The 27,060-nt window shown below is 54.6% G+C and overlaps 1 protein-coding gene across 1 annotated transcript; it reads left to right on the top strand.

The window, feature by feature from the left end:
- Positions 1 to 513: 513 nt before the first annotated feature.
- P2RX3 (purinergic receptor P2X 3) lies at positions 514 to 25,279 on the top strand. The gene is made up of 12 exons (XM_046016542.1): positions 514 to 1,056; positions 7,938 to 8,073; positions 8,476 to 8,547; positions 8,788 to 8,851; positions 9,548 to 9,641; positions 9,946 to 10,023; positions 10,721 to 10,862; positions 11,344 to 11,480; positions 23,506 to 23,599; positions 23,912 to 23,977; positions 24,603 to 24,680; positions 25,166 to 25,279. The coding sequence occupies exons 1-12, from the start codon at positions 938 to 940 to the stop codon at positions 25,277 to 25,279; spliced, it is 1,194 nt and encodes a 397-aa protein (XP_045872498.1). The 5' UTR covers positions 514 to 937.
- The last annotated feature ends 1,781 nt before the right edge of the window (positions 25,280 to 27,060 follow it).

Raw genomic sequence — 27,060 nt, 5'->3', positions numbered from 1 at the left:
TAAGAGCTTATTTATTTGACAGAGAGAGCACAAGCAGGGGGAGAGGCGGGCTTCCCACAGAGCGGAGAGCCCCAGGCGGAGCTCCACCCCAGGACTCTACGGTCATGACCCCAGCCAAAGGCAGATGCTTAACGGACTGAGCCACCCAGGCGCCCCTAGGACAGAATATTTAAATTCAAGACTTTTTTTTTAAAGACTTCCCTGACAATCTGACTTAGTTATGCCAGCTTGCTGAGCTCTGGGATAAGAGACTGCAGGAATGCTATGTTGCTCCCTGACCTCAGGACTTCAACCTCTGGGAATTGGCTATTCTAACACTGTCCAGTAACATGCATTCACCCGGATTCAGTAACTCCAGATTGAGCTCCCACTCAATTCTAGGATTTGAGGAAACTAGGAAACAAGACAGAAACAGCCCCAGCCTTCCAGGAGCATGTTATCAAACGAAAGATTCAGAGAAGTAAACTCACAGTAAAACAAAGCTGGAGCATTGCAAGGGGTTTTAAAGAGAGCATGTAAGAAGCTGGGGAGCCGGGATGAAGATGCAGTCTAAGAGAACGGAACAGAAAGGGTAGACAGAGTGCAGATAAAACATGACTCCCAGAGGGCCCTAACCAGCTGCATCCCAGGCAATCAGGAGCCCGGGATTGGAGACCCCACCCCTGCCGTGACATCACAGGGAAGTGGGGTGGAGACGAACAAAAAGGGGGTCCCCCGCCCTGGCCTTGGACTCTTGACAGCCCAGAGTGCCAAGGGCAGAGAGAGCCTGGGCACTGAGCAAGGGTTGCCTGACTTAAAAGAACAGCCTCCCCATTCCTAGGGCCCCCTCCGAGCTGTCCCCTCCAGGCTTTGATCTCTGTCTCCCTGTTCTGAGGACCTCCCCTTCCTGAGGCCACCATTGGGTCCCTTCTGAGTGGCCCCTGAGTGCTCTCTCAGCATGAACTGCGTGTCAGATTTCTTCACCTACGAGACCACCAAGTCAGTGGTTGTGAAGAGCTGGACCATCGGGGTCATCAACCGGGCAGTCCAGCTTTTGATCATCTCCTACTTCGTGGGGTGAGTCCTGGGGCCCTTTGGGTCCTAGCAGGGGAGGGCTGCCGGATGTCCTGTCAGTGTTGCTGTCCAGCTGCCTGACCCTCTCCTCTCTTCGAGGAAACAGTCTCTACCCTGGAGTCCAAGGACTGGATTCTGCTACCCCCATCAGGGATCTGGTCTCCAGATTAGTTCCTTTCCCCAGTAAATCCTCTGGAGTCAGAGAGCGGTTTCTAGGCACACACCCCAAGGAGTGGAATTCTTGCCCTGGTGCCAGCCTCCACCAGGAGAGGTCCCAAGTGACCATCTCCCCTCTCCCTTCTTTCCTGCTTCCACCAGAGAACAAACCACCCTCACATCTTCCCAGTCTCCTCAGCCAAAGCTTTGGGGTCTCACAAAGATGAGGGAGCACAGGAAAGGGGAAGGGAAGGCACTAACATGAAGGAGACAGCACGGGTCGATCAGGTCATGGTGGGGTGGGGTAGGAAGGAGAGAACTGGACTGCTTTGGAATGAAGGATTCCCCTTCTGTCTTGAGGAGATGGTGAAAGAATGGGGCGAGAGGAGAAGCCCTTGCTCTTGGAGGGTAGGACAAAGCAAGGTGTCTGCTCCTTGGGAGGGGACGGGGAGATACACGGGCACAAATAACTCAAGAGAAGAGTTGCTTGAGGGAAGGTGGGTTTTCTGAACATGATCCAGGGTCCCTTCTTATGAATCCAGAAGCATTCCCCTTTGTCAGAAAGCATAAATTCCCTGTGGCTACCTGACTTTATACCATATAACCCATCCTGGGAGCTGCTTAAGAGCCAGTGGTCCAAAAACCCCCTCTCAGTTCCCACCTTTAGAGGCATCCACCCCCCCCCACACACACACACGTGTTTGCACCAAGGGCCAGGGAGCAGACAATGGCTGGGGAGAAAACACAGGTTCCATCCTTCTTGTGGTCATTTACACACACCAGTGGGTACCAGAAATGACAGGCAGAAACCCCTAGAGGTTTTCTTTCCCGGTGTGCAGTCTCTAGTCCCTGAGACAATGGCTCTGTGTATGAGAAACAGCAAGCCACTGACAACAGTCATGAGTTAATTGAGTCAGTCAAAGAAGCCATCCGGTGTGCATGTGGGCTGGAGCTGCACGAACGCGGGCCTCCATGCCTGAAAGGTCAGAGGAGTGTGTGAGCGAGTGTGGGGAAGAGTGGGCAAGCGTGTGGATTAAGGGATTTTTTTGCTTTGTGTGCTTTGTGGGAGCCAATAGGACTCATTTCTGTGGATGCAGCTGGCAAGGCTGTACGTCCAATGCTCCTCTCGGGGATATTAGAGAAAGGATTCCAGCTTTGGGGTAGGAAAACAGCCTTGAAGCTTACTTCCACCTTTGAGGTTTTGTGAGATACGATGTTTGCAAATGCTCCATGTCCGCATCGGCAGAGGCTGGCTCAAAGTTGGTTCTTAAATGTCCCACGTTCACATGTGTATGCGATGCCGTCGCTGTTTATAGCCACTAGACAGTCTGGTGGTCCAGGTGAGTCCAAAAGCTGCCTCAGCACATTCCTGGCTCTGCCGGCTCCAGGCAGAAAGCTGATGGAGGGTAGACAGCTCCTGAACCAGCCTGCTCTACTCTCCCACTGCCCCTGTCTCTCCCTCATCGTGATATGATCTGATGCTCTGACCCTCAGTGCCGGAGCCTGGCCTGCAGAAACAAGCATGAGAGGCTCTTTGGCGTCTTGATATCCAACCCCATCCATCTCCCAGCCTGACAGCTCCCCACGGAGCAGCTCCTTCCAGTTAGATCCATGCAGTCTGTGGCCCAGCCCCCGCCCCCCCGGCCTGAGCCCCATCTGTGAGCACATGAGCCCATGCACCATTAGGACTCCATGAATCCATTGTCTTTAATTTAGCAGAAATTTATAAAGCATTTCTTCATGCCAGGCATTGTGCACCAAGCATAGAACATGGGCAAAGCAGAGAGGGCCCTCAACCTCATGGCGCTTACAATGCAAGAGACGGACATTAGTCAAACAATCTCCACAAACAAATGTAAAATTTCAACTGAGGCTCAAGACTTGAAGAAGAGGAACACAGTGCTGGGAAAGCGGCTAGTATGGAGATACTTGACCTGGTCTGGGAGCCAAGAGAAGGTTTTCTGGGGATATGATGCCCAAACCAAGATCTGAAGGTTGAGTGAGAGCAACCCAGGAGAAAAAAAGGAAGGAAGAGGGTTCAAGCCAGCTCTGCAAAGGGAAAGAGCCAGGAAAATGGGGACAAGAAAGGAAGGTCTCTGTGGGGGCAAAGGCAAGGGTGTTGTAAAATTGGGGAGGGGGTCACACCCAGCCAGACCTCAGACACCCTCAGAGCTTTTGTTTTTACACAGGGGCAGTGGATGGGAAGGGGTGTGTGTGTGTGTGTGTGTGTGTGTGTGTGTGTGTGTGTCTGGGGGCAGGGGGAGACGGACGATGAGATCTGAGTTGGGAAAATTACTCTGGCTAATTCACCAAGGGACTGGAGCGGGTAGGAGGATAACCTGTTAACAGCGGTGCAGTCACGTTGAGAGAGACAATGGTGGCCTGGAATCAGTAGAAGGATTTTTAATGCTGTGATAATAACAACTAACGGTTGAATCTCTTCCATAGTATCCCTGTGAGGTAGACCAGATGCACAGTCTTAGAAGGCCACATGTAACAGGAGCCGACCGTTTATCTTATGCATTTACCGCAACACGGCCACTCATTGTCTCCACATGTGCTCTCCCCCTGTGCCGGCCTCTGCTGCCTGTCTGGAGTTGACACACTTCATGCCTGGTGTCCCCTACCCACCCAGGTGCACGGAGAGGCCCGTGGTGTTTCTCCATGGCTTTCCCAGGGCCCAGGTGGCAATCCCCAGTCTCCTCTGTGGGATGGAACTTCCTAAGAGCCAGTCTCTTTGGAGGGTCCTATGGGGAGCTGCAGAGGACACAGGAGATCCTGGGGACTGAGTTTCCCCAAAGTGCCGGCTGTTGCATGGCCTGAGCTAGTTTGCAGAGCCTCCTGGAAGGAAGCCACCTCACTGCACACCGGCAGAGGGGCATTCCCACCCATCTGATGCTCCATCATCAGAAGGACCCGTGGCAGCGGATGGTGCCTCAGACCCGGCGCAGCCCTGCTCTCCCCATCCCTTCCTCCCCCTGCAAGGCCTGATCCACAGACTCACTATTTGCACAACTGGCCCGTTGGTTCATAATAGTCAGCCTCATTTTGATTCTTTTTTGTAAGATTTTATTTATTTATTTATTTGAGAGTGGAGGTCAGAGAGAGAGAGAGCGGGGAAGGACTCGAGGGAGAGGGACAAGCAGACTCCATGCTGAGCATGGAGCCTGATGCGGGGCTCAATCCCACAACCCTGAGAGCACAACCTGAGCCGAAATCTAGAGTCAGATGCCCAACTGACGGAGCCACCTCAGTGCCTCAAGCCTCACTCTGACTCTTATGAAGAAGCTCGACAAATACAGTGCTTAAACAGGAGAGCTGTTCTGGTTTAAAGAGAAGAGCCTGGAATTCCACCTTCTCGGCCCACCACCCCATTGTTTCAGCCCAGGGTAGCACCCTGAGGCACCCTGCGGGACTCTAGGTGACAAGAGGATGGTGGGAAGACCTGTTGGAACTCCCCGTCTTATAGGTGCAGAGAGGAGCGCCACTCTTGTCTCCCCCACCACGCCTCTGCAACCCCATGATGGGGAGACGGTGCAACAGGACCCTCTGGTTAGAAACCTCGCTGTGACACTAACTAGGAGTGGGGCTTGGACAGGTCACCATTCGTCTCTAAGTCTCTAAGTATCTGGAAAATGGGTTTAGGAATGCCGACCCCAGGGAGTTACAGCAAGGACAACATGTCAGGTGCCTTACCTGAAATGGGAGACTCGCCTTCAGGGAGACCTGAAATGGGGGGAAATGGCAACTATTACCATATCCTAGATTCCCCGGCATACCTCCCCCTTCCCCACCAACCAGCTCACACCTTCCCAAGAGACCCCTCTCCTCCTGGCGCACACAGCACATACTCCCCACGCCCACTCCCCGGGCTCCTCCCTGACTCCATGGGGGTGGACAGAAGGGTGCCGGGGACGCTGCTCTGGCCTCCTTCCTGCGCATCCCACCTGCCAAGGAGCTGCCACCCGCCTTCCGCTCTATAAATAATAAACCAGGAACATGAGAAAAAAATAAGTCAGAGCAGCCGAGTAAATGCCAAGAATTGAAGGCTTAGTCCTGCCCCATCTCCTCAGCCCTGGCCTCTAGAGACAGACTCAGCCCCTCTGTTCTGGAAATGAAGCATCCCCTTATTTTGAGCTGCACTGATGTCCTTGGGCCCCAAGGGGCCACGGAAATTCTTCCAGTTACTATTTAACTCAGAGAGAGAATTCTGATGTGGCCTCTCCTACCCCCTGGTATAAGAAAGAGCCTCGAAGGAGGAGAAATGGGAGGAAAGAGATAGGTTAATTGTTCTTCGAGCCCTAGGCCCTTTCCTCCTAAGACTTTCCCAAGGCTGCAGATGTTCCCCTCGGGACCGGCAGGGCCAGCCCCACAGGGACCAGGTTCCCATTCAGGATGTGAGGTGGTTCTGAGCAGTCTGCCTGGGTGGGAACCCACCTACGGGCTTGGCAAGTTAGCACAGCACTCTGCGCCTCTGTTTCCTTATCTGTAATATAAGGAGAACAACAAAGGAGTCTCACTGGGTCGGGATAAGGACCTGATGAACCCTTACCACACAGAGCACTCAAGTGGGATGTATTGGTTAGATGATAATAATCTGAACCCTGCGTCTCATCGGCAAATGTTCCTGGACTTTAAGGATGGGGTAAGGGGCCTTAAGAAACCGTGTCATTAGATCACCACTCAAAGATGTGTCCATTCTGTGGCCAGGCACACTGAGGCTCCAGAGGGCATGTTTCAACTCCCACTCCGGACAGAGGTGCACTGAGCTGGGAGCAGGGAGATCTGGGTCCTCAGCCTCACTCCCTCCACGGCGCAGGGCCCCTGACCGTGAGCTGGAAATACTCATTTGGACATTAGGTTGTCGATGAGATTTCTATGTGACCCAAACTTCCTTATGAGACTTGATGAAACCTCTCCTCTTCTAAAAAAGAAAAGAAAAGTGCTGGGAAAGGAAAGCACACAGGATCACAAACGTCCACGCATCCCCACAGGCAGGGTGTTCCTAAGAGCCTTCTACAAGCCTGTGCCCCCCTCCGAATGGTGCATTCCCCAGGTCACTGCTATAAGGCAGCAACAATAAAACAGGGGACAGGTTAAGAGCCGTCTGTCAGCCACCGCCGGCTGTGATTCCACCCTTTTCAGTCCCACTCAAGGGAGCTTTTGGAATTCAAGCACAGGAGGGCAGCCCTATGATAGGAATAACTCCCAGTCCTCTCACTGAAAACTAAACAAAGAGTCTCTTGAAAATATCAGCCTGTGTACACATGAACATGATGGGCACTTGCCCATCCCACAGGTCACTGTGACTACCAGCATGACCCAGGAGCTGTTCCCCTCTATGGGGACCTCAGAGGCCATCCAATCCAAACACCTCCCAACTGAATGCATCTCCTTGAGTCTTCCCAGACATGTGGAACTCACCACCTCCCACAGCAGTCTGCTCTTGGACAACTTTCTGGGATTGGAAAACTCTTGGGCTTGAAGTCCCACCTCCCTCCTTATAAAGTCCTTGGGTCAGCTTCCCAGGATAGCACATCCCCAGCTTTGTGTTCTCTGCACTACATAGTCTCTGGTTCCTTCCTTCCACTCATCCTCAACCTTGTGCCTTCCTGGTTAGCAGGCAGAAAATGACCCTCGTCCAGCATTTCCAAAAGCACACTCCCCGATTCTAGAAGAGGTCACCAGTGTCTCTCCAAAACTAAGAGTGTGTGCGGCATGTTCTGGACGCATTTGATGACCTTTTCTCGTCGGTACAATGGGAACAGCAACAGCATCTGCCTGCCAGTGTGCTGTCTGGAACGGATAGGACAGGTCATGGGCTGGAAGCCTGCTCTGGAGGCGGAGAGTGGCTGGAGCCTTGAGGGCTGTGATGAGAAAGGCAGGCCCCTCACAGAACTGCAGAGGGAAGAGTTGCCTGCAGGCTCTTCTTGCTGCTGCGGGAGGCTGCCCTAGTCCAGGGAGGGAGGTGGGAGTGAAAGGAAGAAAAGAGGCCCTCCCAGATTCTGGCCGGGGGAAGAAGGCAGTACAGGTAAATGTCCACTGGGTGGCAGCACGCTCCAAGGAATTTGCAGCCTCTGCCTGCGACCTGCCCGGGAAAGGCTCAGCCCCTCCCTTCCTCCTCCACCCTTCTCATCTGGCGCCTGCACAGAGGGAGACTTCTCCAAGCGCCCAGCTCCCAAATGCCTTCACCGACTTGTTTACTGAACACCTACTATGTGCCGGCACTTAGGATATACCCATGAGCAAAGCCTGGGATGCTCTGGGTCAGAGGCTTAAGACCCTCTGCTCCTTCTCTTTCCAGTTGTCTGCCAAAGAGGTGGCCTCCCAGTCTGCGGGAATGATGATGCATTGGCAAAGGGGTGATGTCGCCCCTCAAGGGGGTGAAAATTTGTTCTTGAGGGATTAAAAAAAGTCTTACTCTTCTTATGTGTAAAACACAAATAAATACACATACAGCACATAAGCTGATATCTATAGTGTTAAAATTTCAGGTTGGGGGTGGGGGGTAGGGAAAAAAGTCTACAAATGGTCCTGAAGCAGGAAAAGGGAAAGATGGGAACATATCACTCTAAGCCAACCCAGCGCAAAGCCTCTCCCCTCCAGCACAGGCCTTCCCCAGGCCAGACGCCCCATGTGGTCTAGTGTTGGGGAAGGAAACTTTTCCCAGCCTCTGTCTGATGGGCCTAAACCCTCCTCTCTTGCTCTCCCCCTCTTCTCCTGCCCAGGTGGGTTTTCTTGCACGAGAAGGCTTACCAAGTGCGGGACACGGCCATTGAGTCCTCAGTCGTCACCAAGGTGAAGGGCTTTGGACGCTATGCCAACAGAGTCATGGACGTGTCTGATTATGTGACCCCACCCCAGGTATGGTCCCCCTATCCCCGGGCTACGTGTGGGTGTCCAATGATGGGGCAATGCAAGGAGGGTGTCGATGGGATCCCCAAACCAGTGGCATCAGTGATCAGTGAAACCCCTCCCCAGCGGCCGGGGGGAGGGCTGCCCTCCAGAGTGCAGCGCTAGGCATCAGGACAGTAGGGTCCTTCTCAGGCTCTGCCACACTCATCCTGTGATCAACACAACACACAGAGGAGCAAGAGAAGCTAGCTGGTGGTTGGACTTGACTTGAGTCCACCTCTGCCCTTTATTAGCCCTGTGACCTTGGCCAGATCTCTCCCCCCCCCACCTTAGTTTCCCCACCTGTAGAATGGGGATAACAGCAGTACCCAACTCATGGATTGGTACTGGTGCATTTTTTTCTCTCCCAAGGGCACCTCTGTCTTTGTCATCATCACTAAGATGATAGTCACTGAAAACCAGATGCAAGGATTCTGCCCAGAGGTGAGGGGAGGGAGGGAGGGAGGCTGGATGCAGCAGGGCAAGAAGAAACCACTGGGGGTGGGGAGCGATGGTAGGGAGGGGCGTGGATGCACACAGAGGCTGGAGTTCCAGCCTTGGAGCTGTGTCTCAAGACCTCCGCCTTCCAAAGGCCCCTGGTTCCGGGGAAGCACTGGGAGGCAAAGGGCTCATCCAGGGCCCCCGCAGGGTCCCACACCCACCTGCAGACCTGTCTCCCCACAGAGCGAGGAGAAGTACCGCTGTGTATCAGACAGCCAGTGTGGGCCTCAGCGGTTCCCGGGCGGGGGTGAGTGCAGCCCTTCTCCAACCCCTCACAGCCTCAGGGTGTTAGTGGGACCCTGAAAGGTAGCAGAGCCCCCATGGCGGACAGAGAGTGGGAGCTGGCTTGTTCCTTGTCATTCTTCCAGCGCTTAAGGCACTCGCTGTGTGCCAGACATGGGGGGGCTGCCCCTGGAGAAGCTCACAGCCCAGGGACGATGGCGACAGACAGGCATGCAGGAGGGAACAAGTGCTGTCATGGGAGAACCATGGGCACTGGGGAAGGGAGAGGGATTGGTTCTAGATAGGGGACCCCACATGGCTTCCTAGAGTCAGTGATATCCTAGACGGGCCCTGAAGGATGACAAGAAGTTGGCAGGATAGAAGGGCTTTTAAAAGGACATTCTAGGCAGAAAGAATAGCTACAGCAAAGACTTGGAGGCCAGGAGGAGTACACTGTGCCCAGGGAACAAAGAAACAGGGCCCTTGGGGTGGCTGGGCCTGGAGGCTGTCACCTCCCTTTGGCCTGGTCTAGGGATTGGGAGGAGCAAAAGGCAAGAGCTCAACAGTGTTCCTGTACCACGGGTCCACTCTGCCCTCCCTGTCTGTCCCCTCCCCTGCCGGGTCCCTGAACAGGGGGTGGTCCCTGATGAGGGGTGGGGCTGGAATGAAGGAGAAGCAAAGAGCCAGGTAGGCACCCAGCCCGTGTGGCTCCCCCTTGCAGGTATCCTCACCGGCCGCTGCGTGAACTACAGCTCTGTGCTCCGGACCTGTGAGATCCAGGGCTGGTGCCCCACCGAGGTGGACACAGTGGAAATGTGAGGACCCTGCCCTAGCTCTCCTTTGCCAGTAGGGAGAGCTCTGCATCTCTGAGCCTGCAGAGGGTCTCAGAGGTACCCCTAGTAGTGTCCACTCCTGGGCTGGGAAGTGGCCTCAGGAAGGCACCTTTCCCTATCTCACCTGCCACTCCCCTCCCCCTGGCCCTCAGGCCCCAGAGAGGCCATGACCAGGTGCCCAGTGGGAAACGTCCACCAGGAAAGGTGGTCCCTGGGGCAGAAGCCCTATGTTTCTTTTCCCTTTCCTCGTCCCCAAAAGCTAAGACCCCCTTGTTCTCCCCCACAGGCCTGTCATGATGGAAGCCGAGAACTTCACTATTTTCATCAAGAACAGCATTCGTTTCCCTCTCTTCAACTTTGAGAAGTGAGTCCCAGCTCCCTCCCTAAAGAAGAAAGCGGGGCACCCAACCCACCCTGCCAGCTCAGTTTCAGAGGGTGGAGAATCCTGTCCACATGGTTCTCCACACCTGCTCACCCTCTGCCCATCTCCCTGGGGCTCCTATTCCCATCTCCCACCTGGCCTTGACCACCAAGTGTTAGGTGGGCTCTGGGGCCAACCTCTCAGCCAGCCTCCTGCCTTGGGGCTCGGAACCCACAGATGGGAGGCAAGTGAGGCACAAGTTCAGTCTGGGCCTGGAACCCGGAGACCTCCAAAGGTCAGGGCCCGAGGGCTTTCTTTTTTCCTCCCACATCAAGCCCAAGCAGGGGTGTCCCTTTGCCACTAGTTAGTTAGGAGTTCATTGACCCCTTCACACGCAAGTCCTCGGTGGGCATCAGGCGTGGGCAAAGCATAATGCCAGGCACCACGGAGGTGCTGAGAGAACTCCCGCGTGACTCTTGCCCCCTGGGACCCCCAGCCTAGGAGCTGAGGGTACTCAACCCTGATATGGAGAGAGGGGTATAGAAGTTGCGGGGAAGACGCAGGAACAGAGGTGACAGAGCCCGCGAGTGTCCCAGACATCAGGTCCCAGAGCGCGCAGCCTGGGCCGGGAAGGCTAGAGACCTGTGCGCTGCCCGACTTCCCACCAGCCCTGGCCTTGCTTCTCTCCTCTCCTCCGCAGGGGAAATCTCCTTCCCAACCTGACAGCCAGCGACATGAAGACATGCCGCTTCCACCCTGACAAGGACCCCTTCTGCCCCATCTTGCGTGTGGGGGATGTGGTCAAGTTTGCAGGGCAGGATTTTGCCAAACTGGCCAGCACGGTGAGGACCTAACGAAGGGCCGGGGACCCCTTTGGCAGGTGGAGGGTAGAAATACCGGGACGACAGAGCAGCGGCCGGGCAGCAGCGCCACCTAGTGGAAGCACGCCAGACCTGCAACTGGCTCTGGGCCTCCCCGAGTGCTCCTGCCCCTGTCCGGAGGGCCTTGCCTCCCTCACCCTTCCCGCCAAGCCTGGTCTCCCATTCCCACCTTCACACTCGACCTTAGAGCTCTGAAAAAGCCCGTACAATGGGAAAGTGGATCCTGGATTGCTGCTCAGGGACGCAGGACAAAAGCAGGATCTAGAGCCTCAAAGGTCCACACCCCTGACTGCCGTACGTTGTTTACTAAGGAAGGTGTGCCAAATCGCTTCCCCTCCATCTAGAGAATGGGAAGAAACAGGCGTCTGTGTGTCACGACCCCCAGGCCCCACCCTGGCAGGCAGTGGAGACAGCCCTCCTCATAGTTGGCCCCTTTCCACAGGGTGGAGTCCTCGGCATTAAGATCGGCTGGGTGTGCGACCTGGACAGGGCGTGGGACCAGTGCATCCCCAAATACTCCTTCACCCGTCTCGATGGCGTTTCCGAGAAGAGCAGCGTCTCCCCAGGCTACAACTTCAGGTAATCCCCGGTTTCCTGGGGCCTTGGGAGGAGGAGGCAGGAGCTGTCCTGAAAAGTCACACCTCCAGCAGCCGTGCATGTGGGGAAGAAAAGGCCCCACGAACCCCCATCAGGTGTTGGCTCAAAGTCAGGAAGTGCTTTCTAACTGTCACCACCAGGAGACGGATAGGCCAGGTCCGCAGGCAGGGCACGTGACCAAGGTCTCCCAGTAGAGTGTGGGCTGTGATTCTGAGCCTTTCTTAGCTCTGGCTCGAAAGCTGTCATGTGCCCAAGGAACACCCCGGCAGCCCTTCTCCAGTACCTGCATTATCTAAGGTTTCTTGATCCACAAAGCAAGGGCTATAGTGGGATCAGTTTACAAGATGGAAAGTTTGTCTTTCTGTTCATAACCAGGAAGTTCCATCTGAGTCACAAATCACAACTACCATGATCATGAGTGCTTCCACGCCGTTCCAAGCAAGAGCTCGAGCCGGTCTTTCAATATCATCTAGTTTCATCCCCAGTGGCCTTGAACCATAAGGAATTTCCCCTGACGGCCCCTCCCATCACCCTTGTTTTGAAGAAAAGAGAAAACCCAGAGTTAACTGTCTGGAACCAGCTGAAGCTGACCAGTCCTTGACCTTCTCCTATCCTAACGTTCCCCCTCTAGGAAATGGCAATAGGATCGTTATCTTGAGGGTCCTATCTGCCAAGGTGTGAAAAGCTTCAGCTCTCTGTTCTGTTTTGCCCTCGATTTTCCAAGACCCTGAGATTTCTGGGAGGGCTTTGATGACGTACAAGGGTGCTATACACTAAACAGGGGACGTTGGGTAAATAGGCAGGGATGGGGGGGGAAGTACACGTAAGAATATGTTTCAGTTACACATTCAAAGACTTGTTACTTGAACTTTCTTGCTGGTGGTGGTGTTTTCCAATAGAACAGCAGATGTAAGCAAAAAAATAATCATTTCACCTTTTTCTTACCTTTATTTGTAGTTCTAAAAGTACATCTAAAACTACATCCCATTACACTTTATATTTAATAGTTAAAAATATATATGTATAGTCTCCAGAGAGGAGAATTTTTTAAAATTTGAAAGTGCTTTCATAATCAACTCCAAACTTTAAAAAACCATAGGAAACAACACATATTTTAAAGTAGGTTAAAAATACTGTTCGGCTCCCTGGCAGAAATTGGCATATTTACTCAGTGGGTACATCACAGAGAAATCAATACAAAAGATATTTGTACGGTGTCTGAAAATAGCAACATATTAATAAAATTCTCAGGATGCAAAATGCAAAGTTTTCATCTTCGTAACTTCCCTGTGGCCGGTGGGAATTCTTCAGTTTCCCAATAACTTACTCGGCAGAAGAGCGTAGGAAGAATGTTAACGACGATGAAGCCCCCATCTACGGGTGCCGCACAGATTTAGAAGAGGATCTTTGATCTAAAGAAGCTACAGTGTGGGGGCCTCCACCTCCAGTTCTCAATCTTGGGCTTCAGCTGCCCCTCCACCCCGAATCCCCTTCCCGGAACCCCGTCTTCCCCACCCCACACAGCAAAATGCGAGGTGGACTTGGTCCAAAAATAGCTTGGGCTGTATTTGGGCAGACAGATCCGAGGATCCCTGAGCCTAACCCCCAGGGGCTCATGGGAAGCTGTCCGAGAGGTGTGGACCCAATAACTAACCCCTTCACCAAAGACCCCCCAAGCCAGAGCAGGAAGGGGCAAAGCTGCTCGTTTTGACCCCCCTGTAGTTTAAAAGAATTTCCAGAGCGCTGGCATGGGGGGCTATCTGACAGCCGTGACGAGAAGAGGGCTCCTCCCAAGCCCCCTCAGGTCCCTCCCCTGGGTGCCCACCCACCACCCTCACATTGCCTTCAAGCCACTGGCACCACACGGAACCCCGAGGCTGAGCTAAGTGCCCATGTTGGGGAGGCCACAAAGAATAAAGGTCACAGCCAGGTTTGGCACTGCTCTGTCTGATAACGGTAGAACTTCAGATCCCACACATCTCCTGATCTGTGGGCACCGTACTCATCACCCTGGGCACTGAGGGGTTCGTGTGCTTTGGCATGTTCCTTACCCGCTCTGTGAAGCAGATGCCACAATCTCCCCATTTCACAGACGAGAAAACAAAGACTTGGCAGAATGAAACAAGTTTCCCCAAGTCACACAGCCAGTAGGCATGGGAGCCTGGACACAAACACATTTTCCTGGATGATTTCCATGCAGCCAGGAAGGCTAGGGACATTCACATTTGTGAATCCTCAAAAAAAAGCCCATTTGGTTGATACTTTCATTGCTTAAACACGAAGGACCTGAGGCCCACAGAGGCTAGAGGACTAGCAGCAGCTGGAGGCACAATTCAGGGTCTGGCTTTCTGTCCCCCAAACAAATTTGTCCCTGCTCCCTCTCTAACAGAGGCCAGAGTTTTTCAAACATCCTGCTGTTGCCATTTGCTCTGGAGGAAATGCAGTCATTCAGCCAAGAGTCAGCCTTGTTTTAATCTGCACATTTAGGCAAGAGGCGGTAGAGATTCTCATTTCCATCACTAATTACTTCTGCAGCTCCTTTCCAAATGCCCCCCCCCTTACTTCTTGCAGCTCTTGGCCTGGAGGATCAGAGATTTAGAAAATATGCAGCCACTGAGGACCCCTGAGGTACCCCTAGGCTGAGATGACCGGTTCACCGCTGAGGAAGCAGAAAGTTCAGAGGGGATGTGACTTGCCCAAGGTTACAAGGGTATCCTGAAGAGCCTTCGAGGTCATTTGTCCCAGCTCTAGCTACATCAGTCTCACTGTGACATGGCCCCAGACATGGGACCCCCTTCACAAGATGGCCGGTCCCTCATCGACAGCTCCAGTGATTGGAAAGGTGACCTTGTGTTGAGTCAGAATTTGAGTCCCTTCAACTTCCACCCGGGTTACCTGGTGTCATCCACCTAAATTCATCTTTATTTGTGTGATCTCCTGAAAATGCCATCTGTCCCTCCCTGAAACTTGGTGCAAACATTTTGTTTTCACTCCTCTATCTATTCCGTATGGCTAACTCTCCATTTTAATTCAGTACTTTTCTGAAGCCTCCTTCTGAGCACATTGGGAGTGTGGCACAGGTGGGTCTGTCCAGGTTAGTAGTGGGCAAAGGACAGCATTTCTGAAAAATAAGAACTGGCGAGAGTCACCGGGACCCCAGGGGCAGGGAGTGTAGACAAGGGCCAGGTTCTCACCTCGCAGGGAGGCCCTCCATTCGCTGGAGCAGGATTTTAACCAGGGACCGACCTCTCCCAAAGCTCCGGGATCAGGCAGTGGTACCTGTGAATGCAAGTACTGTGTCTTTGAGCGAGCGGGTGTGTTCATTAGGGGACGAATGTGAGTCTGTGGGTGAGTGTGTAAGTGTGGCTTGTGCCTGAGTGGGGAGTGTGTGTGTGTGTGAGGGTGTTGGTGAATGTATTTGAGAGCGTTTGCATATATGGGGGGAGATGGTACAAAGACAGATTAAAAATACTGTAGCCGTCAGGGTCCCAGCAGGAAACAGATGGCACATGCGGAATGGGTGATGTGAGGAGAGTTTAATAAGGGGACTGTTTCAAAGGTGTGGGCAGGGTGTAGGGAAACCATGAAGGATAGCACAGGGCCTGGGACCAGCGACGGGACACAGGTGACTGCCCAGGTCTGAAGGGCAGAGGGCAGGAAGCAGGTCCTAGAAACGGAAGACACGCTGTGGGGCCAGGAGCTGTGACTCGGCCAAGCCACCAGCGGAGGCAGCCTGGGGCAGGGTGGGGAAGGCAGGCTCGTGGGCCAGGGATTTCCTCCATGAACACTCAGAGGTCTCTAACCCTTATATCCCCTGTGTGAATTCATGGACCAAATGCCCACCAAGATGCAGATATCCACCCACATGAGCAGTTTTGCAGGCATTTTCTTTGCTTTAAAAAAGCCAACTTATTTCTACAAGTAAGATATAAAAACATCCTCAGAGTAATAAATCCAAGCATTCCTGATACATAGGAGGGATGATGTGGAGACTCCCTTTCCTTCCTCCAGTCTCTCTCCCCTTATAGGAAGTTAACATCTTGGACAGTCTGGCGGGCTTCCCTCCGGTGCTTTTTCTCTGCGTTTATGAGGCATAAAACTCCAGGGCTCTGAAGATCTTTAAAAGCCCATCCCCAGACCTCAGACTGAGAGCCCCTAGAGTTAGGTTTGCAAAGCCTTTCTCACCTATTTTGACAGGATTCACAGCTCATGCCCACGCCCCCGTGGTAGGCTTGGGAAGACAGAGACATGCCCAGGATTACACAGCTTAAGCAAGAGGGACATGGGGACTCAAACCCAGGGACACAATCGATCTGTAGCCGTTGCTTCCGGCATACCTTCCACCGTCACATCGTTTGCAACCACATCACTTGCAAGCAAGCGGGAGAGACAGGCCCAGCCGTGATGGCGGGAACGACGGGGCAGAAACAAAAACGGTGCATTTAGCGACATCAGATTCGTGTTTCTCCTCTGAGCCCTCCGAACCAAGGCAGCTTCGCTACGAAAAGGCAAGGCAGCTTTGGATTTCCTGTCTTGATGTCTGGGACAAAAAACACTCATTCAGCTGCTAGATGTTCCTCATGCTGGAGGTGTTTCTAGTGACGGTTTCGTGTTGGAAATGTACCCACAGCAGCTTTCCTGGAGCTTGGAAATTTGGCGTCTTCTCCGCTTCCATGCAGAAACGTGCAGATCAGCAAGATCTTAGGCCAATTGAATGAGACGGAATCGAAAGTGCGCCCTTGGCTTTGAGCATTCTTTCTGCAATCTGGATTTTTCTCCTTCCAAAAGCCATAGAATATGTGTTTTTAAAAGCAGCCACTTTCCATCTCCACAGAGACACTCAAAGGCCCCTGTGACGGGGGTAGATTTTGCCTGCCTTCGCCATGATCCGTTTTCCTCTTTGTTTAGGTTCGAGTGGGAGGAGAGGCCATTAGAGCGATCTCGAATTTATACAGCCTTTTATAATTTTCAAGTCTAGCCTGGCCCCACGACAACCAACTCTGTTGGTAGGAAACAGCGGCTAACCCTCATCGAACACGTCCCGGTGAGCCAGGCAGGTGCTCTTTGCGGATTATCTCATCGACTCCAAAGAGAGAGAATTTTTATAGCTGGAAACCTAACATTCAGAGGTTTCATTATCTGCCCAAGACCACACAGCAAATAGTGCTGGCCTGGAATTTCCAACTGCCGCAGCCTCCAAGCCTGTGCTGGTAACCACGAGTATCCTGTAGGACCGGTATAGTTATCCCCATTTTACAGACAAGGAAACTGAGGCCAAAGAGGCGACTTCCAGGAACAAACAGCTAGCTGTCTGGCGCCCAGCTGTCTCTTCCAGCTCCATGTCCGTTGATCCTTCCCTGCCTCATTCAAGACGAACTAATAGCAATATTTATAAAAAGATCAACCACCAGTCATTGCTTAAGTGCCTGCCCCTGGAGCTGAAGAGGTTCCCAGAACGTGCGTAAGTAAATATGGCTCGGGGTCTTCTCTGAGGGAAGGCGTCCCAGCCTGCTCCAAGGATGTCGCCCCACCCCCACGCAGTGAGTCTGCCAGGAGATATTTTCCTATCAGTATAAAATCAACTGTAAAAGTCTATTTCAGCTGGCAAAATCACTTCTCACCAGGCAAAAGCTTCATGGAGAGCACCACTTCCTTCACTCAGACAGCTCAAATTCCAGGCCCAAGTTTTCCCTCGCGAGTCCGACCCAGATCCTGCAAGTTTGTTGCTATTTTTCCTGTAACAGTTACGTGTCCTTGCTTTAGGAAGGAATTTCCCTCACTCTATGGGATCGTTTCTAAACAGATGTCTGAGCGCTTCCAAGGGGTTCGTACATCATGATAAAAACCGTCTCCCTTCAGCAAACGTTTATCGACTGCCGACTACTGCAAATGTCAGCCCAGCATGGAGAAGCGCTCCTGCGGGCCAGAGCCACCCAAGGCTGAAATTGGGCTGCTCTGACAGGCAGCGAGTTTCCTCTCTCTGGAGGGGTTCAGGCAGCGGCAGCAAACCTCTTATGGCTAACGAGGGGAGGGCTCCAAAGACGCCTTCCGATGCCAGATTCTGTCAGGCTTTGTGGCTGATACTCACACGATGGAGACCAGTTCCTATGGTCACGTGGAAATGATCAACCTGGACCCAAGAACAAAATATTTATACGAAAAATATTTCGTGCTGGAGCAAGCCGAGAAAAATTAATTATTCATCTTAAGATGAAGCAAAAGTGAAGCAGAGAGCGCCCAGGCTGCAGGGCAGGAGGCTGTGTCTCAGGCCTCGCCGCACATGCTCAGTGTGATTTTCAGCAACTCTCAGCCCCTCCATGGCCTCAGTTTCCTCCTCTGTGAAATGGGCTGTTTCGAGGTGATAAGTTCCCTTCAAGCTCTGAAAGTCTGAATGAGTGCACGTGGGTGTCTGGGGAAGGCGCTGGCAACGGCCGCTGACGCGTGCACTCTTACTTATAGACCTGTCACGTCCGAACGTAGCTTCCACACTGCCCTGCGCAAGCACATCTGACAAGTGATTTATTACGGTAATTGATGTTTGTACTTCCTCATTCTTTATGTGTTGCTGCTCGGAGCCCAAGAGATCACGCGCGCGCGCACACACACACACACACACACAAGTGTGTCAGCCCTGTCAGGCCTCTGCTTGTTGGATTCTGGGCTATGCTGGGCTTGTCCTGTCTGGTCTCAGCACAGGTGTCTCTGGGAGGGTGTCCATGGGCGCGCCCCTCTCTCCGCGGGGGTTTGTCAAGAAACTCACCCAGCAAGGGAGCTGAGACACTCAGAGCCTTACAGAGCAGGAAGCCACCCCCAGACCCACGGCCCCAGCAGGAGGAATGGGAGCCCGGCCGAGAGCTGGGGTCCCTGACAGGAGACACAGTGGGCCGCATACCTGCCATCTTCCTGCCCTCGGGCTCCTCCAGGGCTCCCCTTCCCCAAGGCTCCCCATTAACCAGAGAGGAAGGGAGGCAGGTCAGCTGTGGAGAGCGGTGGGCACACCAGGGGCTGTCTGGCTTCCTTCCACCGCTCCAGTAGCCCAGCCTGCGGCCGCTCAGCTGCTTTCCCAGGCATCAGCTCTTGCCTGCTCACCGAGGCCACCCTCGAGTCTCCTTCTGGCTCGTCTCTCAGGGGAGCAGCAAAGATGGGCATTGGCGTTCAGATCCCAGCTAGGCCCCTGGCAGGCCCAGGAGCTTTTAGAGCCACCGGCCAGGCTTCTCTCCAGCCTGAGGAACACCATATGACGTGCACTGAAAACTCTGAGCTTCACAGCCAGCAGCTCACGGAATTCTCCGTCACAAGCCCGCCACTCTCCCTAGTACCCCCGTTTCACATCCGGGGAGACTGAGGCTCAGGCAGACGAAGGACTTTCCCTCGGCTTACGGGAGCTCATTTGGAGCCGCAGTTCAAGCCCCAGGACTATCTCATTCCAAAGCCCCTCCACCAACAGCTGCACCACCGAGCGGGGATGTGAGGCCTGAATGAAGGAACAGGTGTGCAAGCCTCCAGCCTAGCGCTCAGCGTGGGGGAAGCGCGGCCCGCAGATTCTCTCTCTGCTCTACCCGCCCTGATTCCCCTCCCCAGATCCCATCCAGCCACCTGCCCGATCAGAATGTTTTCTGCCTGATGCTTCCACCTGAAGAATGGGAGATTTTAGAGAAGGAGGAAACCCGGAGGCCAGTGTTGGTGCTAAACTCATTCTGGGAGATGTCAGGAATCCACTGCTGCCTTCAGAAAGTGGTCGCCCTGCCCGTTACTGCCCCAGGGAGGCCCTTGGGCAAAGGCAGTGAGATCTGGCCCCTGGTCGGTGCAAACTGTAGCGTGCAGTCTGCTGCAGGTACAGAGCGAGAGGCCTGGACCCCGCAGGGGCAGGAAAGGTAACACGGGATTCCACAGCCTCCGCCCACACTGATAAAGGGCTCTGGAGAAAAGGGAAGCAAAGGAAACACCTGATTCACCGTGTTTGCCCATTTCTGTGGTGTAAATACACCCCCCAGGTCAATTTCAAGCTACAGGCGTGATGTGGCCGAAGGTGGAACTGGGACGCGACGCGGGCGGTGGCTCTACCGCCCCAGCAGGTGCACCCAGCCTTGCCCACCCGTCCCTGTCCTCCAGCCCACCAAGCTCCTGCAGCTTCTTCAGGGACACCATGTCCTTTCCCAGGGCAGGGCTCATGGGCTCCGCAGCCGGGAAGGCGGCCCCCACCTCTGGCCTCCGCACCTTTCAACCCTCCATCCCTCAGGCCTCAGTTCCAATGGCACTTTACAGGAAGGCTTCCTGACTCACAGCCTCGGTCAGATGGTCTTCGGTACATGTGCTCTTCGAATGGTGCTCTGTCCTCTCCGGCCCTGACGCCAGACTTTAGCTATTATGGGGGTGTCTTGTTATTAATATTTCTCTCCCTCAGATGAGAGCAGACCTTGCCAAGGTGTGAGTGGGGCCTAGCACAGTGCCTGGCGTAGGGTGCTCTGAGTATCTGCTGGGCCCTGGTGGATGAGTAGGAGTTTGCAAGGCAGGAAGAGAAGGAGAGGGGAACAGCATGGGCCCGGGCAAGAAGTTCGTGTCTGCAGGGTGTGTTCAGGAAACCCGAGAAAGCTGGCGGTGTGGTGTGGCTGGCACTTCTTGCCAATAGGCAAGGAAAGGGGACTGGGCCGGGCTGGGTGTCGGTGGTGTCGTTCTTGCCAACCACGTTTCTCAGCCAAGAAAACCAAAGCTGGAGAGGTAGGAATTGGGGGATTTGGGAGAAGTACAGGGCTGGCCAGGGGGTCTTTCTGCCCATGACCTTTTCAGAGGAGGAGGCTGGGGGATCCTTCCCACACTCCATGGCTCTAATGTTCTCCTCCGAGCCAAGGACACTAGGCGTCAAGACCTGCCTTGCCAATCCAAAAGGGCTCCCAGCTGGAGAACGGAAAGAAATCAGCCACGACCTCACACAAAACAGGCAACAAAAAACAGTCTAGAATGCTGGCTCACAGTGTGAACTCTGGTACTGGACTCCCTGAATTTGAATCCCAGGTTTGGTACTGACTGCTGGGTTTGCAGACCTTAGACAAATTGCTTAATCGGTGTTATCCTGGTTCCTCATCTGTGGGATGGGAAGAACAACAGAATTCAACTCCATGGGGCTGGGTCTTAAAAGAGATGGTAAGTGTAAAAAGCACTTGGTACAGTGCTGGGCACATAGTAGGTGCTCAGTGTGTGCCTTCCCTCCCTGAGCAGTGTTCTTCCTCCTCCCTCCCTCCCAGGAGGAGACCCAGTCCCTGCCAACCCTCCTGTGAGGGTGGGTGGTTGGTGAGATAATGATCTTATCATACTTATTGCCTCTTGGAAGGCAGGTGCTGGAGAAAAACCAAGTCCGCTTTGGTTTTTCTCCCTGTTCCTTCACATTCCTCCCCAAGATAAATTTAGCCAGCCTTCGCTTTGAACACAGTGCCCAGGGTGCTGACTTTTTGTTCTCTGAGTCTATGTGAGAGCATTCTTCATGGCTGCAGCCCCAGGCTGGAACGCAGACTTCGGGACCATGGTCCTAGCCCCTGCCCTGCCCCAAACACCTGTGACAGTCTTACCACCACCCCCGACCCTCCTGGTCCCCGAGGACATCGGGTGCCACATCTCCCAAACAGGGAACCTGAGTTCTCCAGTGACGTGAACAGAACGCAGAATACAGAAGGGCTTGGAGATCTGGCTCCTCTCCAGCCACCCGGAGCTCAGAGGCAGCACATTCAGGGTTAAGAGCAGAGCCTAGAATCCAGCTCTGGCCAGTTACCTTCTCCTCCCTCTCCCCACCTGTAGAATGGGTCCCCTTGCTGGTGCCTCCGGACCCACTCCGTTCTGCTGGGTCTGGGAAGCCCTCTGCGGCTGCCACCCAGACCATAACCTACCACGGCTCTCAAGCTGGCCCAGCCCCTCGCCTCGCCCCTTGTCCTCCAGCTCTTCGGTTCTCTGGCTTAGGTAGTTGGGCTTCCTTCTGTCTTCTTCCTGGGGCCCATTTTTACTCTGGGACTCGGGCTCAAGATCATCCTGCCTTCTCTGCCTCCGTCTTTGGCTGCAGTGTCTACAGGACACACTTCCCGGGTCAGGTTCCCGGGGGGGGGGGGGGGGGGACACCTGCCCTCACTGACTAGCTTTCAGGCTTACTCTTAAGCCTGGGACAGCAGGTGCACCATGTGGGCACACATGCTCCAGCCGTGCCCAGGCACAGGCAGGCAGGAGAACATGCAGCCCGGACTCCTTCCTGACCCAGTTAAACTCTTCTTCCATTCTGGCCCTCCAATGGCCTGTGGATGCCTCCCACTGCAGAGCCCACCGGGAACCAGAGAACAGGGAGCTTGATAGAGGCAGGTCTGCAGACCAGGCTCCCAGGCCCTGCAGAGAAGGGCTGGCAGAGAATGGTTGTGGAGGGACAGCCAGAACACCAGGATCGCAACAGTGCCTCTCTCAAAGGGTGGGTCTTGGTGTTTACCCCTCTCACTAACAGACCCACGGAGGGGTGCGTGAGCACCCCCATGTCATAGACATGAACGGTGATACTGTTCTGAGTCACATGAAAGGGGTGGAACCAGGATTTAGGCTCCTTTCTTCCTGGCTGCAGAGTTCTGCTCAGCCAGAGCAGACAGTGGCTGACATTGTATGAGTTTCGATGACTTTTCTCCAAAATGACCTTGCTCCCATGCCTGTGACCCCTCTGCTGTCTGTGCCCTTGAGCTGAGCACTTCCCTCTCCCTGCCAGAATGCAAATAGCCCTGGGAGGGCTGTCACAGTCATGGACACCTGCGGGGAAGGAGACTCCTCTCTCTGTGGGAGAGTCCTGGGAATCTGGGCATCACCAGAAACACTGAAGGGGAGACAGCTGGCACCAAATAAGAGCCATGTCAACCCCACAGAGGTATGGGGCTCTCTGAGCCCTTTCATCCCATCATCTCACTTAACCCTTGCCGTGCTTCTGGGATCCAACATCAGGAGCCCGTGTCGCCACTGCGGGTCCATTGTAGTCCTAAGACATTACACTTTGCTGATTAGTCTAGAGTTTTGCCTATGATGGGCAGGGCTGTAGGGGGCGTGCACTGGCTTCAAACAGACACCATTTGCACTCTTAGTGCTTATGAAGCCACAGGCAGTCCCTTCCCCACCCCTTCCCCCGGCATCTTCACAGTGAGTTGCTCATGCCCCCATTTTGAAGATAATCATTCTTACCTGTCCCCCGCACGGTCCTGGCACCCAGCAGCCCAGGCAGAGAAGGAGTAGAGGATATAATCTCGGGCAACTCTAGCATTAGTCTCAGCCACTGGGTGACCCTGGACTAGTCTCTTAACCTCCTCAGAGCCTCGCTTTAAAAATAGAGCAATCACATCCCTTTCCCACAAGGCTTTGAAAAACCTCTCTATAAATGTTTTTCTTCAGCAATAGTAACAGCCAACAGCAGCAAGCATTCCCTGGGTGCTTACTGTGTTCCGGGTACTGTTCTAGACCCCTGGGGTGTGTGCTTTCGCTCAATTCTCACAGCACCCCTGTGAAGCAGGACTTCCATATTATTCCCAATCATAAAAGCGGAAACTGAATCTCAGAGAGGTCAAGTTACTGGCCCAAGGTTGCACAACTAGGAAGTGGCAGAGCCGGGCTTTGAACCCAAGTAGGCTGAGAAGCCTGTAGTGAGGGGAGCATCTGCTGTGTGTTAGGCCCAGGGATAACCCAAACAAATAAAACCGAAGAAACCTGGAGTCCAGCAAGACTCAGACTTTTGCACACACTAGAATCATCTAGGGAAATTACATAAAAGGCAGAGTCCTGGGCCCCAGGCACAGAGATGCAGGTGGGGCTGGGAAGCTGCCTTGGTATCAAGGCCCCAGGATGACTGCGCAGAGGGTCAGCTAACCGCACAGGGAGGACCGTGGCTGGTGTCCAGCAAACCAGTGGTGAGATGCTCAGTGAGTGAGATCTGTAGGCTCCAGAGGACCCCGAAGCTTCAGGGAGGAGCCCACAGTGGAACCCACCTTCCACCTCTGGTTTCCAGGTTTGCCAAGTACTACAAGATGGAGAATGGCAGTGAGTACCGCACACTCCTCAAGGCTTTCGGCATCCGCTTTGATGTGCTGGTGTACGGGAATGTGAGTCCTTGCGCCGGGCAGATGAGGGGAGGACAGGGAAGGAAACCCAGACCATTCTTGGGCCCTCAAGAGCCTCCTCCATGCGGGGGGGCGGGGGTGAGCAAGGTCCTGCCACTGACCAGCTCTGAGAGCCTCCGTGAGTCCCATCTGTAGACTCTTCACTGCTACGCTACGGTCGAGGGTTGGGGCCTTCTTGTTGACCAAGAGCCCTCCGCTCCACCATCTCTCTGGCTGGGAGTCCTCCTTCAGCCTCAAGCCTCAGGACCTCGTGCTGGGCTCTCTGCCCACCCGCCTTGGTCTTTCCGCTTGCAGGCTGGCAAGTTTAACATCATCCCCACCATCATCAGCTCTGTGGCTGCCTTCACCTCCGTGGGAGTGGTGAGTTCAGCCCCTTCAGCCTCAGACAGGAGGCCCGTCAAGGTGGGGCTCCAGCTGGGGGTCGGGGTAGGGAGTGGCCCAGGTACAATGCCCATGCTTCTGCCTAGAATGGAAGGCCCGACCTCTGGCCAGGTGCCTCAGTCTCCCTCATCGCCTCCCTGCTGGAACGCCTCCAGTCACAGAGAGCTCACTACCTCCTGCAGCAGCCTCCCCGACTGCGGGAGTCTCCACCTGGTACCAAGTTCCTGCTCCCCCACCATGAAGGTGAAGGAGGAGACTCCAGGGTTCCACAGGAGACTCCAGGGTTCCACAGACCAAAGGAACCGAACCCTGCTCCCGGGGACTTCTACCCCCTCACCCTCTGCTTCTCCCAGCAAGTCCTCTCTCTGCATCTTGGTCTGCGGTCATGGCCAAGAGCTGAGAGGTGGGTGATGAAGGCATCCTGCAAAGCACCGGGACGTTTTTCCAAGTGGAAACATCAGTCAGGTGTCTTTGGAGGACTCACCCCAACCCTTGGCCTGCTGTCTGCCTGAGGGCAGTCCTACCCACTGCCCAGCCGCTCAGCGGCCGGCCGCTGGAGCCTGCTGCTTCCTGCCACACTGAGCCCGCCCTGCCTCTCCTCCAGGGGACTGTCCTCTGTGACATCATCCTGCTCAACTTCCTCAAGGGGGCCGACCAGTACAAAGCCAAGAAATTTGAGGAGGTGAGCCAGAGGGGAGAGGTGGGGGGGCGTGAGAGGTGGGGGAGCGTGAGAGGTAGAGGTACAGGCAGGGACTAGCTGGACACCCTTAGACCCCAGGGACTCTCAGTGGCTCCCCCTTCTGGGGGCTTCTAAGGGGGTTCATGAGGCCTTGGCGCAAATTGGGGGTCCCGAAGAGAGGGAGTTGGCCAAGAATGGGGTCTGTGGGGCGGTCTGTGGGTTGTCACTGCTGACGGCCCGATCCACTCACTGTCCCCTCTCCGTTTCTGGGGCAGGACAAATTCTACCATGGGTTAGCTCAGGTCTCGGTTGGCCCATGAGGTTCGTGGTTGTTCAGACTGTTGGGATCACACAGTCTTGCTGGAGCTCCCTGATAATGGGTCCCTGAGCCTCCACAGCCACGTCTGCCAAGCAGAGTCCCATGTGGGTGGGGGTGGGGGGTCTTGCCCACAGTTAGAGCACAATTACACCAGCCCTTCTGCCTGCAGGTGGACGAGACGACGCTGAAGGTCACTGCCTCGGCCAACCCAGAGTGCTCCAGCGACCAGACCACCGAGGAGAAGCAGTCCACAGATTCAGGGGCCTACTCCATTGGCCACTAAGGCCTCTGCCAGGGCCCCAAGCTCATCCATGGGCTCCAGGCCTCCCTATAGGGCACCCCCTGGGCGAGGAGGGATAGAAAGGGGAGGGGCTTTCATTTCTGCTGCTCACCCCAGGAAGCCACGCCAGACCCAGGTGTCTGGGCCTCCCAGTGCTCTGGCAGAGAGGTAGTACCCCCTGCTAAGACCTCCATCTCCCTTCACCCCTTGCCTTGCCCCTGTCTGCCTCCCAGGACCCCCAGGGCAGTAGCCCCTGAGTTGTCCCCCTTCTGAAGAGTAGAGAGCATAATAGTAATAGCAAGTGGCCACAAGGCATTGCCAAATGCCAGGCAGCGTCACACACATTATCTCATTTAACCCTTAGAGTAATCCTATGAGGTAGTTATTAGTTTCCCTGTTTTGAAGATACACTGAGGCCCCGAGAGACTGAGTCATTTGCCCAAGGCCACACAGCCAAGAAACAAGAGGACTGGGATTTGAACCCAGACCTAACTCCATCACAAGAGAAGGGTGAACTCCCAGGAGGTGGCCTCCCTGCTTCAGCCTCCCCCACGGCAACCAGGATTAGGTTTCGCTTAATGAAGAGTGAGCCCCATGCTTTCAGCAGGAACTCAGGCCCCATGTAGGGAAGACCAGTTAGACAGTGATGCAGGTGGATCTGACTTGGGTGGATCTCCAGTTCAGAAGGAAACAGGAGGCATGACTTAGCTCTGTACCCAGCCAGGGTCTCTCTCTGAGACCCCCACATTCTCCCACACCTCTGGGCACCCCCCCAGCAGTGGAATTTCCCCCCCGCCCCGGTGAGGCATGATTCCCAGACCCAGGCCCTTGTCTCAGCGGACCATGCTCCTTTATGACGCTGGTGAACAGGCTCCGGTGAGGCCCGAAGCCCTGTGAGCAGCCGGCCAGCCAGGCCGCCCCCTCACAGGGTCCTAATGGGCGGTCAGCCTTCAAAGGCTAGAACCTCTCTTGTCCCCTCCCCTGTTTACAGATGAGCAGACTGAGGCCCCAGAGGGGACATGACTTAGGTCACACAGTTAGTGGCCAATCGAGAACCCAGGTGTCCTGGCAAGAACAAGGGGCCAGAGAGGCCACTGGGGGATCCTCTAGTCCTCTCACACCTCTGTCAGCCTGGTGCCGTCTCCCCTTGCTGGGTTCTCTGCCTGTGAGGGGCAGAGCTCAGGAGCAGACCCAGGTCCTCGAAAGCCTGAAGCATATACCGTTTGGGGCATTATCTCAAAATAATACAAAATTAGGTATTAGAAGGGGCTCATGCACAGGGCAGCCCTGAAGGACGAGTTTCATTAGCCCGACAGTCCATCACCTCTGGAAAAGCTGGAGTGCAGGCATGACCATGTGGCCTGAGCTGCAAGGACTTGCCAGGAGATGGAGGGCTGCTCCCTCTGCAGAAGGTGCAGGGAGATGGTGGGGAGGGGCAGGGGCAGCTTTGGGAGTCATTTGGAAGGGACTAGTTTGGGAGCAATGGGCACTTGCAAAGGCCTGACCCTAGTGATTCCCCCCTCCGGGGGAGAAGGGGTCAGATTCCATCACAGGAGGCCCATCACCCCTTCCCCCACTCGGCCTTTACCCCCACCGCATCCTCAGGCTGATGGGATCACACCTCCCCAGGGGTGGCTTCGGGCATCAGGCAATGTCCAGAGATCTGATCAGCAGAGACATCAGTGGAGGCCGCGTTCTGCACCCGGGAGACCCACAGGCATCCCAGCAGGAGTCACAGGCATGTTCCCTGCAGAAGAGACAGAGGCAACCATGTCCTCTTCCTC

The sequence above is a fragment of the Meles meles genome, chromosome 8 (genome assembly GCF_922984935.1).
Source record: "Meles meles chromosome 8, mMelMel3.1 paternal haplotype, whole genome shotgun sequence".
Lineage (NCBI taxonomy): Eukaryota > Metazoa > Chordata > Mammalia > Carnivora > Mustelidae > Meles > Meles meles.
Note: the sequence above shows the minus strand (reverse complement) of the source record. Positions and strands in the feature narration are given on the sequence as shown.

Coding starts and splice junctions, on each gene's coding strand:
- P2RX3 (XM_046016542.1), top strand. CDS start 938: ATGAACTGCGTGTCAGATTTCTTCACCTACGAGACCACCAAGTCAGTG. Junction 10,863..11,343: donor TTGCCAAACTGGCCAGCACG/GTGAGGACCTAA, acceptor CCCTTTCCACAG/GGTGGAGTCCTCGGCATTAA. Junction 11,481..23,505: donor TCCCCAGGCTACAACTTCAG/GTAATCCCCGGT, acceptor TCTGGTTTCCAG/GTTTGCCAAGTACTACAAGA.